The sequence below is a fragment of the Kickxella alabastrina genome, assembly GCF_025024165.1.
Source record: "Kickxella alabastrina strain RSA 675 chromosome Unknown BX661scaffold_2, whole genome shotgun sequence".
NCBI lineage: Eukaryota > Fungi > Kickxellomycota > Kickxellomycetes > Kickxellales > Kickxellaceae > Kickxella > Kickxella alabastrina.
In genome coordinates this window covers 964,926-978,488 of record NW_026251473.1, presented here as the reverse complement: position 1 = coordinate 978,488, position 13,563 = coordinate 964,926, and the positions used below count along the sequence as shown (strand labels likewise).

The following is a 13,563-nucleotide window of genomic DNA, read 5'->3' as shown; positions in this document are numbered from 1 at the left end:
ATAGTGTTATTCATATCAATGTAGCTGCGTTTTACCACTTCAATTTATTAAATATAATATTGTTTTACTTTTACACTGTTAGAAACCTTACTGGAGACTTGCAACATGGGCCAGTAGCCCAGGCTAAAGCCCGTTGGTGCGCACAGATGCATTGAACAAATGTAAAACGGCAGCCAACGCTCTGTTCAATTAAATCAATTGCAAAGTCGCGTGGTGTCTATAATTGAGTCTGTTTTTTGCTAGAAAATAATAACAAATATTGATGCAATTTTAAGGTGCAGCATAATATAATTTGTTTTGGTAGTTGTCTACATGTGAGCGGCGCTGGAGATGTTGCGCACTAGTGATAGTTTTTTTGATATATACTGAGGCGTTTCCGTCACAATGACAGGAACACCTTAGTTTTTAAGTATAATTTTTTATCAATTAACAGCATTTACTTGTGGCTGTTTGCTTGTATATTTTCATTGGCTCCTATTGGTGCCGGTTTCTAACACAACATTCATTGCATCAATTTGTAACATACTAAATATATCTTTACAATAAACACTACTGCCGATTAATTTTATATTTACATGATGCCATATGTGTTTATAGAATTGCTATTATAACGTTTGTTTTATACAGCCATTACAATCTTTGAATAATAAAAGATATCGCTGCAAGTGCTCTAGTAAAAAAGACGTCTCTTCACAGTTGGTGGCACTAGATACATCTTTTATTTTTACCAAAAATGATGCGTAAAATATTCGAATCATCCCAAAAATAGAAATGTGTGCTTGCGTTGTACAATCAAAAGGGTATAAAAGAAGCACAACGCCCTGCCCAAATTAAGCAATGTATTCAGCACGAGCACTCGCCTGCCTTTTTCTACCTAGCAACATTTTACCTATTTCCAACCATGCAGATTAACATTGCCTTTGCCGCTTGCATTGTCGCCGCCGCTGCCACTACTGTTGCCGCCCAAGACACCTTGACCTCGACCACCTCGACCACCACTCCCGCCGGAGTTAACTATGCTCCTGGCAGTATTGACACTGGCAGCATGGCTCCCCCGTCTTTCTCGCCGCTGGCCAACGTCAACAGCCACTTGGCGCGCATGGTCTCGTTCCTCGACATGTCCCGCATATCCAATGTCGAGACCACGTCCCCGGTGATGCTCACCACTGTGTTTGACCCGGCAATCAACAAGTTCACGCACCTGACGCTCAACGTCATGCAGACGAGCAACGGCGCTTACTACCTGCCCGTGTGCGCTGTGGACTCGATTACCGCCGCTGGCCCCGACCAGGTTGCGTCGACCGACAGCTGCCAGTTTGGCATCCAGATGTCCTCTGTTCCAGCCAATGTTGTGCGCACAAAGCTCGGCGCGGTGCAAAGCCTGTTCCGCGCAATCAGAAGCGCTGCAAGCCACCCGGTATTTAATCTCGGCGGATTTTCAATGACCAGCACGACTAGCCCCCAGTCTGGTGCTAGCGCTGGCATGCAGGCCATGTAACACTGGCATATGTGCAGTATAATTTTTCTGTTTGCTTGCTTTTTCAATATGAACAAAACAGAAAATGTTGCCAACACTTGTTTTGCAGAAATCCAATTTCAGCTTTTAGTTTTTGAGATTGCCAGCTCACTGCGTGCAATACAATCAACCAGACAAGTAATTATCTGCCAGCTTCAATATTAAAATAAGTCAATAAGAAATAATGTAATTGGCATTGATATTTGCGTGTAAAAATATTTAGACACGCAAAAAGGCAATGCTAGTACTGTTTGTCAATGCTACAATGAAACGTGTGAATGTTAATATCACCCAACCAGCCGACTAAATGGCCTGAATTGTTGCTGTTTGTATGCTGGAGCTGAGTGCAGCCAGAAACAACTAAACTAACGTGTTTACCTTTCTGATAGAAATGTTATGTATTTGACTGGGTGGTCTGCGGAAATGAAAGAACCCAAGGTGTAACAACACGAATTGGTTTACATGCTATTAATAAATCATTTTAAACTACACTTTTACAAAAAAAGCTACTTTTAAAACATTGAACTAATACTAATGCTAATACTAATACTCAACATCGCCGTCAAGCAATCCTTGTACATCAATTACACTAAACTTGCAAGGCGCCTTCTGCTTTCTAATTGGGTGTTTGTTGACCTTGCTGTATTCCTCTGCTCTTGTTATGTGCAACGCTTCTGAACGCTCTGTCATTCGCTGTTTAACCATCCATCTACTTGTACCATCATTGGCATCATTGACCTGCTTTTTGGTCATAAAGCTATAGCTTTCAAGTGGGTGTTCGTGAAGCCTATCTTGATTGTTGCAAATGTGCCATTTGTCCCCATCGCTGTAGCACAAACGATAGTCTCTGTTGCCCCTTTTATACGCCCAAAATCCTTTGTTTAAGTTGAGGCAGTTGCGGTCCTTGACATAATAAAACCTGCATGCGTGGCGAGTACCTGCATTAACGCCAACAGAACTGAATATCTTATTGTTGATGCTGTTTGAGTAATTTTTATCAGAATACAAGTGGTAAAACCCAGGCCTATCCTCAACATCACCACACGCATACATGTCCTTTATGTAACGCTTTTGAAGCTCCATCGTTTATAATACTATATAATAAAATTGCAGATGAAGAAAAGAAATGAGAGAGCTCTGTGCTGGAATAAACAAATTTTATATATAATGAACGCTCGGTTTATTTTTTATTGGCCGCAGCATTTTTTGGAAAGACAATTTTTTGCCTTAAAAATTTGGTTTGATTCTTTGGCATGTAAACTTAAATAGCTAAATGTACTCCAAGCAGCTTCCCGTCGCCTCCTTTTGCAAAGCCTAAGCAGACACAAGAACAAAACTTTGTTTAGACAAATGTCAGATGATATTTGAGCGTAGTTGATGTAAATTGTAAAAGCTGTTTAGGAGGCGCTAACAGGAACAATCCAGATCTGGGTCTACTTGCCAGAAGGTGATAAGGAGATAAATTACACAATAAAGCGAAGTCGCCATTCCAAAAAAAACGCGTACAAGCAACATTTGTTATAAATGGTGGGGGAGGGAAACAATAGTCATTTTTAACAACTTGAGTATACATGCTTTTATTTATACGTAAAATAGTAATCTGAAAATTACTAAACTATAGCTCAACATCGCCTTCAATTAATCCTTGAATGTCGTCCAAGTTGAAATTACGAGGCACTCCTTGCTTTCTGATTGGGTGTGTGTTCACTTTGTGGTACGCTTCTGCTCTTGCTGTGCGCAGTGCTTCTGAGTGGTCGATCATTCGCTGGCGTGGATCCCAATCCTCAAATCCACTATTGGCAAGTTCAAGCTGGTTTTCAGTTAAGAAGCTATAGTTTTCAACTAGGCGGCTGTGAAACTGCTCATTTTCGTTGCAAACATGCCATTTTTCGTTGTCTTTGTAGCACAGACGATGTGTTTTTTTGGTATCGAAATGAGCCCAGAATATAGTGCTTACAAAAAGATTGGTGTGGGACCTATCAAAAAAGATACTGTGATAGCGGTCTTCGCCCGCGTAAAAGCGAACATGTCTGTATTTGTAGGGCCTTTCTGAAACAAAATGGTGTTTACAAAAGTGGTAAAACCCGGGTGTGTGCTCGTTGTAGCTGCTTACGGCCATGCCTCAAAACAAACAATTATTTGGCTCGGCTATAATATAGTTGTGTGTTCAAGTGTAAAATAAAAAAATCGTAATGAACGAAATAAATAAAAAAACAAGAAAATAAATGCACTTGAAAGGACATGCAGGTTTATTATTTTATTATCCAGCAGCAAAGCTGCGGTCACAGCCAAGCAAAGATTCATTTTATAATAGCAAATTTCTAGGGCTTAAAAACATTCAAAGCAGCTACTACCCATGATGTCCTTTTATAAAAAGTAAAAAGTAAATAAAAGGATTCTCATATGCTGTGGCCAAAGTAAACACCAGATAATTTCCCCCACGCTAATGCTCGAGAAATAAGAGCACCAGTCATGCCTAATAAAGCAATGTGTTTGTCAATTCCAGTGATGCCACTTTTTGGTTAATTTGATTTCTATGTAAAATGAATATGTGTATTAATGGGGAATAGTGCAGTCCACATGGGTGACCTTGGAATAATGTTTAGCAATTTGGGTGTGCTTTTTATATTTATATTTATATTTTGTTGCTTTGAGTTCTAGTTCGATTTACAACTTACTATTAGGACATTAAAACTCCATTTAAAAAAACTCGGGTGGTTATCTTGTTTTCCAATCAGCCACACAAATAAAATTAAACATGTCTTGTTCACGCAATATAAAAGTATAAAAGTGTATCCATCCAACTTGTAAAAGAAAGAGCGTTAGAGACAATGCGTTTTAGTAGTTATACTTGGGAACAGACACAGCATAGGGGATGCTCGAGCCGTGGAGCATTTGAGTGGCCTTGAACTTTTCAATGTCAGTGATGAGCCACACGCCGTCGGGCGACTGGTGCATGCCGATTTTGGTGAAATCCTTGCCGCTGGCAACTGCATGGTTGAAAGAAACTCTCGAGCTGTCAATGGCCATTTGCAGAGCATTTCTTGCTTGTGTTCCTGGCGCAAAGATGCGGCCAACGTGCTGTGTGCATCCCACCATGTCTCCGAGTCTGCTCAGTAAGGCGTCTTCGTCGTTAGCACTGAAATTGGCAGCAGCAATACTTGAAACCATGCTTTGAATCTTGGCAAGTGACAACTCAGACAGCCCTTCTTTGTGGAGGCATCCGTGCAGCGCAATGGTACCGCTAGTGTGCGCCCCAAACTGTTCAGCGGATGGTTGTGCAGCTGCAGACGACCACACCTGATTGTCGACACGTGTGTAATGAGGCGCGGTTTGTGGATTGATATACTTGTCCCAGAACGCGATCAAGTTGTCTCTAGTCAGCCTGCTTATCTGCTCAGCGCCTCTTTCGACACTTCCAAAGTCGTAGTTTTCGCTATCAATCTGTGACCAATATCTGGCAGTCTCTTGCGATATGTTCTTGACCCTTTCGCGGGCTTGATCGACAATCGATTTGATTTGTGTGGCCAGCTTGGCAGCGTCAAAATCAAGCAGGTACTGGCGGAAATCATGCACAAACGCATCTATGCGCATTGTGGCATAAGTGGGATTGCTTTCGCCCTGAATGTAGAACTGCAGCGCGCTGCTCTTGCCATAGGTTTTTATATTTGCGTGAACCCGGTAGCCCAGCTGCTCCTTAGTCCGCAGCTGGTCAAAGAATGGCTCCGACACAAGCTTGTCAAGCAGGTCTAGAACTGCAGTCTCATACGTATCACCTGACTGGCCGCACTATACATAGCAGATAGTGGCACTTTCTTTGCTGTTTTTGTCGGGCATGGGTGCCTGGTAGACATAGCGACCGGCATCGAGATGCAGCGCGCGCGGCTGAATTGACAGGTAGAAATGCTGAACGGCGTTATATAAGAATATAGTAAGCCGCTTAAAATCATTACATAAATAATAAATTACTATTATTATTCAACATGAAAATATATGTGAAAGCAATTGAATTAATGATAAAATTATATTTGATAAAAATGATACATATATTTGAATATAGATAGGAAGAAAAATTAAAAAAAAAGATGACACATTTCAGTTAGTATCCGGTTTTAGTAGGTTGTTGCTGCTGCCTGCTATTCGCCCAATTATTCTGCATCTGCATCTGCTGCTGCCTTTGCCTCTGCATCTGCTGCTGGGCAACACTAGCGGCTCTCTGCTCCAAACACCCCTCACAACAAGGACACCCTTCAACTTCTCCAAACGGCATCCCGGGGGTAATAGCCTGTTGACAATCACAGCAACAGAAACACTCAGGGTGGAACACAGCCTCATTATGCCTCAAAAACACACCCTCAATGTTCCCATCACATTGCGCACAAATAAATCCTCCAGCATCCTGACCACCACCATTAAGACCGTCTGCTGCTCCTGCTCCTGCTCCTGCTGCTGTTCCTGCCCCTCTGTTTGCAGCATCTTCCTCTTGTTTTTGCGCCATTGCGAATTTCTCCACACACTGATGGTGATACTCCTGACCCTCGAAACAGACATAGGATCCTTCGTCAAATCTCTGCCCACATCCGGCACACGCGAAACACTCCGGATGATACTGCTTGCCATTAGTCAGCTGGAACCGCGGGCCCACGAGATGATCATGGCACCTATCGCACATTTCCTCGCGACGCGGCTCCCTTGGTCCCATCGGACGACCCAAAGACGAACCCTGCTGCTGCTGCTGCTGTTGATGAACCGATGATGGTATTGGCGACACAGAAACGACCGGCGGCGTCGGTGGTACACAAGGTGGATGGAACTCAACGTTATTCTCTAGCACATACACACCATCATCAATCAGCTTATCGCACCCCTGGCACGTAAAGCACTCGACATGCACCTGGCGGCCATCCGAAAGTCTAAACCACGTATCCTCGATTGCGCGCGCACACCGGGCACACTGATTAGGTCCCACAGTGGAGGTTGGGGAAGGCAGGGTGTCCATCTGCGGCACCAGCTGCTGCTGTTGTTGTTGAGGCGATCCCGTCGGTTGCCGGCGATTGTTGTTGCGCGGCCGCGACTTAAGAATCCGACTGTGCTTATCCAGCGCCGGAATTGTCGGCTCCTGTGGCGGCTCCCGCTGATGTGTACGGATAAGGTCCTTGAGCTCCGGGATCTGCGACCGATCCAATGGGTCTCCACGCTGCGCCGATGCAGGGGTCATTGCAGGCGAGCTAAACTTTTTAATCGCATCGGCAACCGACGGAAGCCTCGCCTTGGATTTGTTACTGGACGCCTTGCTGAGCACATAATCGGCTAGAGATTTTGGTTCATCCTCATCCTCGTCCTCCTGCTCAGACTGCTGCTGCTGCTCCTGGACAGGTTCGTGCACCTTAGGACGCGGCGGAGCCACCGGCTCCTCATCGTACTCATCGCTAGCATCAGACTCCATCGTCTGGTCAAACCTAAAGCTCACTGACCTAGACGATCCTGCCCGCGCCGTCGGCGAATTCGGGTTCTTCAGCGACGGCGACAGCGGCGGACGATAAAGCGCCGCCACCGAAGTATCTATCGGAGACACCGACTGATTCAGCATCGACTTGATCGCATCGACTTTCGCCGACGACGACCGCACATGACCAAGCACATTACCCGAGCCAGGTCCAGAGCCAGAAACACTGGGCCTGCGCACATCCTGCGCCGGCACAGGCTGAGACTCCACACGTGCAAGCAAGCCAAATTCGGGATCCACAATTACGCGTGGGCGGGGCAACCCTTCCTTTTCTGCCACTTCCACCGGCGACATAATCCGCATGGCATCCATTGCCCGAACAAACTTGCTCTGTCGCGTATCCTGCAGCTCTGGCGAATTAGAGGCGCTGGTTGCTCCACCGTCGTACTCGGAAATCACCGGGGTAGGGATAGACGCCGCCACGGTCGCTGCCGCTGCTGCCGCCACGGCCCGTTTCGACCCACGCTCCAGCTCCTTGATATCCACTGTCTGTCGCGCAGGAAAAGAAGAAGGAACACCAGCAGCAGTGGCTCCTCCTCCCCAAACCAAGGGTGCCACGACTGGCAGCATCGTGCGCTGCGAAGAAACCGCAGCCGACGTCATCGCCTTCGCAGCCGACGTCACTCCCTTCGCCGCCGCCGCCGCCGTCGCCACAACCGGTTGCGGCACCGGTGCAGCCGGGGCTGATTCCTTAGGCATCGGCCTGAGCAATTCCCTCGGGTAACAGCGCATAAAGCACGGTTCACAGGTCGGCATCCCCTCCAAATCTACCAACGGCGCAACCAATAGCTTCGCACAAGTCCTGCATTTAATACAAAGTTTATGCCAAACTTTCTCCCCGTGCTGTACCCAAGGCCTTCCATGGGTCAGCACTATCTTATTGCATCCGGTACAGTGGCCTCGGCTATAACTCGAGTGATAGCAGTCTGTGCAATAAACTACCCCTTGCTTGGACGCAAATTGGCGCTGCTCTTCGGCACGCAGAAGTAAGCCACAGGTGGTGCAGGGCCGGGAATCCCCGGAGTGTAGGTCGGGGAGGGTAGCTGACCGAGACCGCATCGCCATGCTGATTGGGCTGGACAAGGGTTTGCGCTGATCAAAGGACGAAATTACATTGCGCGGATCAGCCGCCAGCGATTTTGCCAGGGACAACGGAGATGCGCGGTTCTGGGCAGCTGCTGTTGCCGTCGCTGGCTGGCTCACAGTAGCCGACGACGACCTGGCAGCAGTAGCAGCAGAAGAAGAAGCAGCAGCAGCAATGGCAGCAGCAGCAGCAGCAGCAGACCCGCTGCCGTCACTTGTCAGCGGCCGCTGCACAGCCGCAAAGGGCCGGGCCACAAGGTCAGAATGTTTCGCCGGAATACGCGCACCCTGAAGCCCAACCGACGTTGCACTCGCCGCTGCCACAGGCTTATTCATCAAAGTAGTGCTCAAAGACTCGCTACGCCCGCGTCCAGCCGCCAACTGAACTTGCGGCGACGCCGTGCTGGTGAAATACTGCGACCACTTGGACCGCAGCTGCCTAGTCTGGGGATTCACCTCCTCAGGCTGCCGATGCAGCTGGGGTTGAGACTGCTGAAGCTGTGACTGCTGCTGCTGCTGCTGCTGTTGCTGGGGCGGAGACTGTCCAGCCCGCTGTGTAGCGACCGACCGCTGAATCGCCGACTGCACCTGGGAGTCCAGCACGCTGGCAGCCGAGGATGAACCAACATACATGGACGAAGGACGCGTCCCCGCGGTGGCATCCCGCACTGGCCGCGAAGCTCCAGCAGCGTCTGTGTATTTGGGCGAGCCCAGTGGGCGGATCTCCATCGGTGGATTGTACGTGGACACTGGGCGTGCGGTTGTCGTGGGCTTGAGGCGACGCTGGAGGTAGGTGGAGGACCAGGGGTCTTTACGGTCGGCGGAGGACCCGCTGCCGCCACTGCCTGTGAGAGATTCGACCGGTAGTCCGCCGCATTTTTGGCAATTGGACACTTGGTCGTGGACTATACTACCACAACGCTTGCAGTACATTGAAGAAATTGATAATTAAAGGAAGAAAAAGAAAAAGAAAGAGATGAATGGTACTGCTTAATTTTAAATAAAATAAAAGTAAAAAAATTGTGTGTGTGAAAGCGAAAAAATAAAGAAAGAAATTGAGCAGTTACAATAGAAAGTGAAATAAATCAGAAAAAAATCAGAAAAAAGCAGGGTAAGAATGTTTCCCCCCCCTCTCTGATAGAGTAATAACAAAAAAGAAAAGAAAAGAAAAGATAGAAAGAAAGAAACGGAATGGAACAGAATGGAGCTGCGTCGTTGTCGATTTATAGAGGCTAACAAAAAAATATAAATTGATGATAATTGTGAAAACGTAAACAAAAAAAGATGTTGGATATGATTGAAAACCAAACGGTCTATCAGCCCGCTCTCTCCTTTTTAGGTAGAAAAAAACCGATTTTATTCTTCCCTCTTTCGGTTATTCCCTTTGTGACAGCAAAAAAAAGGGAAACGAAACGGAACGAGACGAAACAAAACGAATCAAAGCGAAACGATATAATTATTATAAATAAATAAATTACTAGACAAAAAAAGAAAAAAGCAAAAGGGATAATGAAAAGAAAAAATAATTTACACGAGATAGAACATTCAAGGAGAAAAGAAAAAGGGGAGTGGAAATATATTCAGTTGGAAAGCCCGACAATGTTCACATAATTTTTTTTTATATTTTTATTTTAGGGATGAGGGAAAAAGGGAGCTCATCTTTTTGTCTGTCTATCTCAATAAACATGCAGGTAAAAAAGAATAGTGCGTAAACATGTAAAAAAAAAGCAGAGAGGAGGGAGGAGGAAAAAAGATTTTCTTAGTATCAGGATACAAGTGCAAAAATAAAATAAAATAAAGTAAAACTTCTGCAGGGCTATATCAAGCCAAAAGAAAAAGAAAAGATAAAGGCTCATATAGACAAATAGACAAATAGACATGTCTACAATACCACCTCACATATGTGAAAAGTGTAGTGGCAAGGCGCAGAGGAAAAGTATGGAAGCAGAGGAAAAGTATGGAAGCAGAGGAAAAGTATGCAAGCAGAGGAAAAGCATGCAAGCAGAGGAAGAGCATGCAAGCAGAGGAAGAGCATGCAAGCAGAGGGGTGAGGGGGGTTTTATAATGTCAAGTCATAAAAAGGCCTAAGCGAGCAAACAAGCGACTTCAATCGGCAGACAGAGTATTGCCGTTGTTCAGCACCGACAGCACAGGCCCAACGACATTGCGCACCTTCTCCATCGACAGGTCACCGCAGGCCGCGGCCACAACGCGCTCCATCTTGTGCAGCCGCTCCTCCTCGCCCCGCAGCACCGCGCGCATCGCCAGCAGATCGGCGGCCTCCGCGTCTGGGCCTAGGCCTGGCCTGCGTCCGCGCCTGGGCCTGGCCTGGGCCTGGGCCTGAGCCTGCGCCCGCGCCTGGCCTGGCCTGAGCCTGCGCCCGCGCCCTCATCCGCCGCTGGCCACGGCCGCACAACGGCCGCCAGCTCGGCGTACTCGCGCGCGAGCCTGCGCGACTCGGCCTCGTACGCGGCATTCGCCCGGCGCAGCTCCAGCGCGCGCTGCATGAGCGCAGGCGACGAGGGCCCCGCAGGAGATGCGGGCGATGCGCGCCCCGCAGGAGATGCGGGCGGCTCGGCCCCATCGGCCACCCCGCCGCCAGCGCCCTCGACCGCAGCCAGTGCGCGCGCCGCCTGCTGCAGGTTGACCGCGGCCTCGATTCTCCGCTTGAGCGCCGCCTCGCGCCGCGCCGCCGCCACGCACTCGCCCGCCACGCGGCCGTAGTCGCGCGCGCGCACCACCGCGTCCGCGTGCTCGGCGCGCAGCTCCAGCAGCAGCGCCGCCGCCCGCCGCATGTCCGCGTCCAGCACGTCGCCGCGCACGCGATGCACGCGGCGCATCTCGTCGGCCGCCGCGCGCACAAGCTCGCCGGCCCGCAGGGCCGCATGCTCGTAGCGGTCCGCGGCCGGCACGTGATGGCCGGCGGCCCGCTCGGCCAGAATTCCGCTCGCCAGGGCCTCGGCCGCCGGCGCATTGCCCATGCGGCCGCCCAGCTCCGCAGCAGTGCGGCCGCGGGAGTCGCGCCAGGCCGCGGCGTCGGGGCGGCGCATGCGCTCCAGCCGCTCGGCCAGCAGCTGCGCGTAGTGCGCCGACGCCAGCGGCCACTCGGTGCCGACCGACGCCACGGCCCAGTGCAGCGCGCTGCGGCCATTCGCGTCGCGGCAGCACAGCGCCGCCGGCATGGCGTCCAGCAGCCACGCGAAGATATGCGCGTCGCGCTGGCGCCACGCGCCGAGCGACCCGGCCGCCAGCATCAGCGGCGTCAGCCCGTCCTGCGTCGGCCGCGTGCAGTCGGCGCCATTGTCCAGCAGCGCCTGCACGACGTCCCAGTGCGCGTTCAGCGTCGCCGCGTGCAGCAGCGTGCTGCCGTCGCCGGCGATCGGCGCGTTGGCCAGCGCGCCGCCGCGCTGCCGCAGAGTCACGTCGACGTCGACCGGCGGCGCCTGGTGCTGGGCGCGCGGCCGCGACGCAAACGCCACCAGCTGCATGAACGCCTGCTGCTGCGCCGCGCCCGGGTGGTCCAGCCGCGCCGGCGCGCTGTTGGGCGGCTGCTGCGCGCCGAACGGCACTGCGCCCCGCTGCGCCGAGGCCGGCGGCGTCATGGTCGCCGGCGGGCTCAGCATCTTCGCCGCCATTGCGGACGGCGACGGCTTGTCGCAGTGCGTGCCGATGCCGCGGTGCGCGTTGGTGATGTCGCGCAGCGCGTGCCGCGCGTCTGTCGGCGTCGCCGCCTGGCCGTACGCCCGCGGCCGCCGTCCGTCGGCGTCGGGTAGTGCGTGGCTGCGCGCCGCTGCGGCGTGGCCGGCGAGTGCGGCTGCCACAGCGGCTGGTCTGTGGTGTTGAGGATCGACGACAGCGACCCCGAGCCCTGCCGCTGCCGCGGAGTCTCGGCCGCCGCCGTGCCGCTGCCCGTGCGCCTCTTCGGCACCGCCGCGTCGGCGGCCTCTGCGGCCTTGCGCTTGTTGTACATTGACTCGAGGCTGCGCGGCGCCGTCGGCGGCTTCTCGCCCGGCGCCGGGTTGAACTCGAACAGGCACCGCAGCGCCTCGTATACGCCCAGCTCCTGCGCCAGATCCTGCGCCCGGTCCAAGGGAACCCAAGTGCCTAGCAGTGGGGAAACACCAGAAAGCCCTTGTTTAATCCGTCGCTTGTATTTTGATTTTCGCTCGCCATTTCAGCTGCCAAAATACGCACAGCAGCTGTTTTGGTCTTTTTATTTAGTCTTTTTATTCCCATCGCCTCTTTTTTGTTCTTACCTTGATATTTTCCATAGCCGCCTTGCACCTTCTCGTGCGTCCCCGTATGCACTTCTTTCTCGAGGAACTTTGTCCTATGTGGCTTGTCGTATTGCGCACACTTGAGTATCTGGGTAGCATTGATGTACGAGTCCACCCGCCTGCGCATGACTGCTGTGCCATTGACCAGCAGCTGGAAAACCTCGACACCAGCGTAAGACGCCGACCATACCTGCTTTAAACTGCTGCTGCCTATGTTGTTAATCCTAGGTTTGCTGCCAGTGGCGCTGCTATTGATCGTGGTTGTTTTGCCCTGCCCCGTCATTTGGAAAGTATGTGAATGTATGAATGTGAAAGTATGTGTGCGTGGGTTGTTTGTGCGAATGTATGAGGAGAGGAAGAAGAAGAAAAAGCGATAGAAATATATTTGTGCCTTGCGTGTCGCTAGCACCCAATGGTCATATCAATAAAATCTGATATTCTTCAAGGAGAGTTTGTGGCTTATTTTTTAAACCAATTTTTTGGGTGATTTTGTGGATTGCTGGAATTGGAGAGAACAAAGTTGAGTAAAGTAAAGTGACGCTTGATATAAAAAAGAGCGAGAAGGGTTGTAATGTAAAATGCAACCGTCTCAATTACCTCTCTTTTTTTCCCGCCTCTGGCTCTCTCTCTTTTTTTCAATACGAGACATATTCTTCCCCCTCTCTCCCCCACGCTGCCGCTGCTGCTTCTAAATCGCCGTTGATCGATTTGCCCACGCTTGAACAAATAATTCTCCCACAAAAAAATGGACTCAAAAAATGTAAGCGACTCAAGGATCTACCCCCTCCCCCTCCTTTTTATGAGCCTGTGTTACGCAAACCCGCACCACACACGCATGTTTTTCCTATTCTTTTTTTAAGCTCAAGGCAAGCCAAAAAAAAAAAAAAAAAAAAAAAAGGGCTGTGCTTGAAATATCTGACAGTGTGGTCAGCCTAGTCAGCTTCTCCCTAACTTTTTCCCTCCCTCTTTCAGCGGTCAACTGTGTGGTAACCGGCTTGACGCATAAAGCGAAAAACAGCCGCCGACTGAAATCACAAAAATAACAAAAAAACAAATCAACGTTCACTCAAAATCCTGTGATTCCCAAGGAAATAATGCCACGCGTTGTTCATCAAATATGATTGGCCCATTTGTGCGTTGAAAAGACGCGTTCCGTTTCCATTTTTTCTTCTAATTTTTTC

At 50.2% G+C, this 13,563-nt stretch overlaps 5 protein-coding genes across 5 annotated transcripts; 1 reads left to right on the top strand and 4 right to left on the bottom strand.

The window, feature by feature from the left end:
- Nucleotides 1-901: 901 nt before the first annotated feature.
- Nucleotides 902-1,498, top strand: BX661DRAFT_196108 (uncharacterized protein; the record flags this gene model as incomplete). The annotated part of the gene is made up of 1 exon (XM_051538018.1): nucleotides 902-1,498. The coding sequence occupies one exon, from the start codon at nucleotides 902-904 to the stop codon at nucleotides 1,496-1,498; it is 597 nt and encodes a 198-aa protein (XP_051394772.1).
- Nucleotides 1,499-4,198: 2,700 nt separating this feature from the next.
- On the bottom strand, nucleotides 4,199-5,425 carry BX661DRAFT_52432 (uncharacterized protein). Its single transcript, XM_051539222.1, has one exon. It carries the CDS (start codon nucleotides 5,108-5,110, stop codon nucleotides 4,355-4,357), a length of 756 nt encoding a protein of 251 aa, XP_051394771.1. The 5' UTR covers nucleotides 5,111-5,425; the 3' UTR covers nucleotides 4,199-4,354.
- A 118-nt stretch (nucleotides 5,426-5,543) lies between these two features.
- Nucleotides 5,544-8,302, bottom strand: BX661DRAFT_177108 (uncharacterized protein). The gene has a single exon (XM_051534564.1). The coding sequence runs from the start codon at nucleotides 8,085-8,087 to the stop codon at nucleotides 5,616-5,618; it is 2,472 nt and encodes an 823-aa protein (XP_051394770.1). The 5' UTR covers nucleotides 8,088-8,302; the 3' UTR covers nucleotides 5,544-5,615.
- Nucleotides 8,303-9,821: 1,519 nt separating this feature from the next.
- On the bottom strand, nucleotides 9,822-10,151 carry BX661DRAFT_177106 (uncharacterized protein). The gene has a single exon (XM_051534563.1). The coding sequence runs from the start codon at nucleotides 10,119-10,121 to the stop codon at nucleotides 9,927-9,929; it is 195 nt and encodes a 64-aa protein (XP_051394769.1). The 5' UTR covers nucleotides 10,122-10,151; the 3' UTR covers nucleotides 9,822-9,926.
- A 2,005-nt stretch (nucleotides 10,152-12,156) lies between these two features.
- BX661DRAFT_133817 (transcription regulator HTH, apses-type DNA-binding domain-containing protein) lies at nucleotides 12,157-12,572 on the bottom strand (the record flags this gene model as incomplete). The annotated part of the gene is made up of 2 exons (XM_051532626.1): nucleotides 12,157-12,209; nucleotides 12,362-12,572. Coding segments are annotated over 2 exons (264 nt in total), but the record flags the coding sequence as incomplete, so codon positions are not given.
- Between the last annotated feature and the right edge of the window lie 991 nt (nucleotides 12,573-13,563).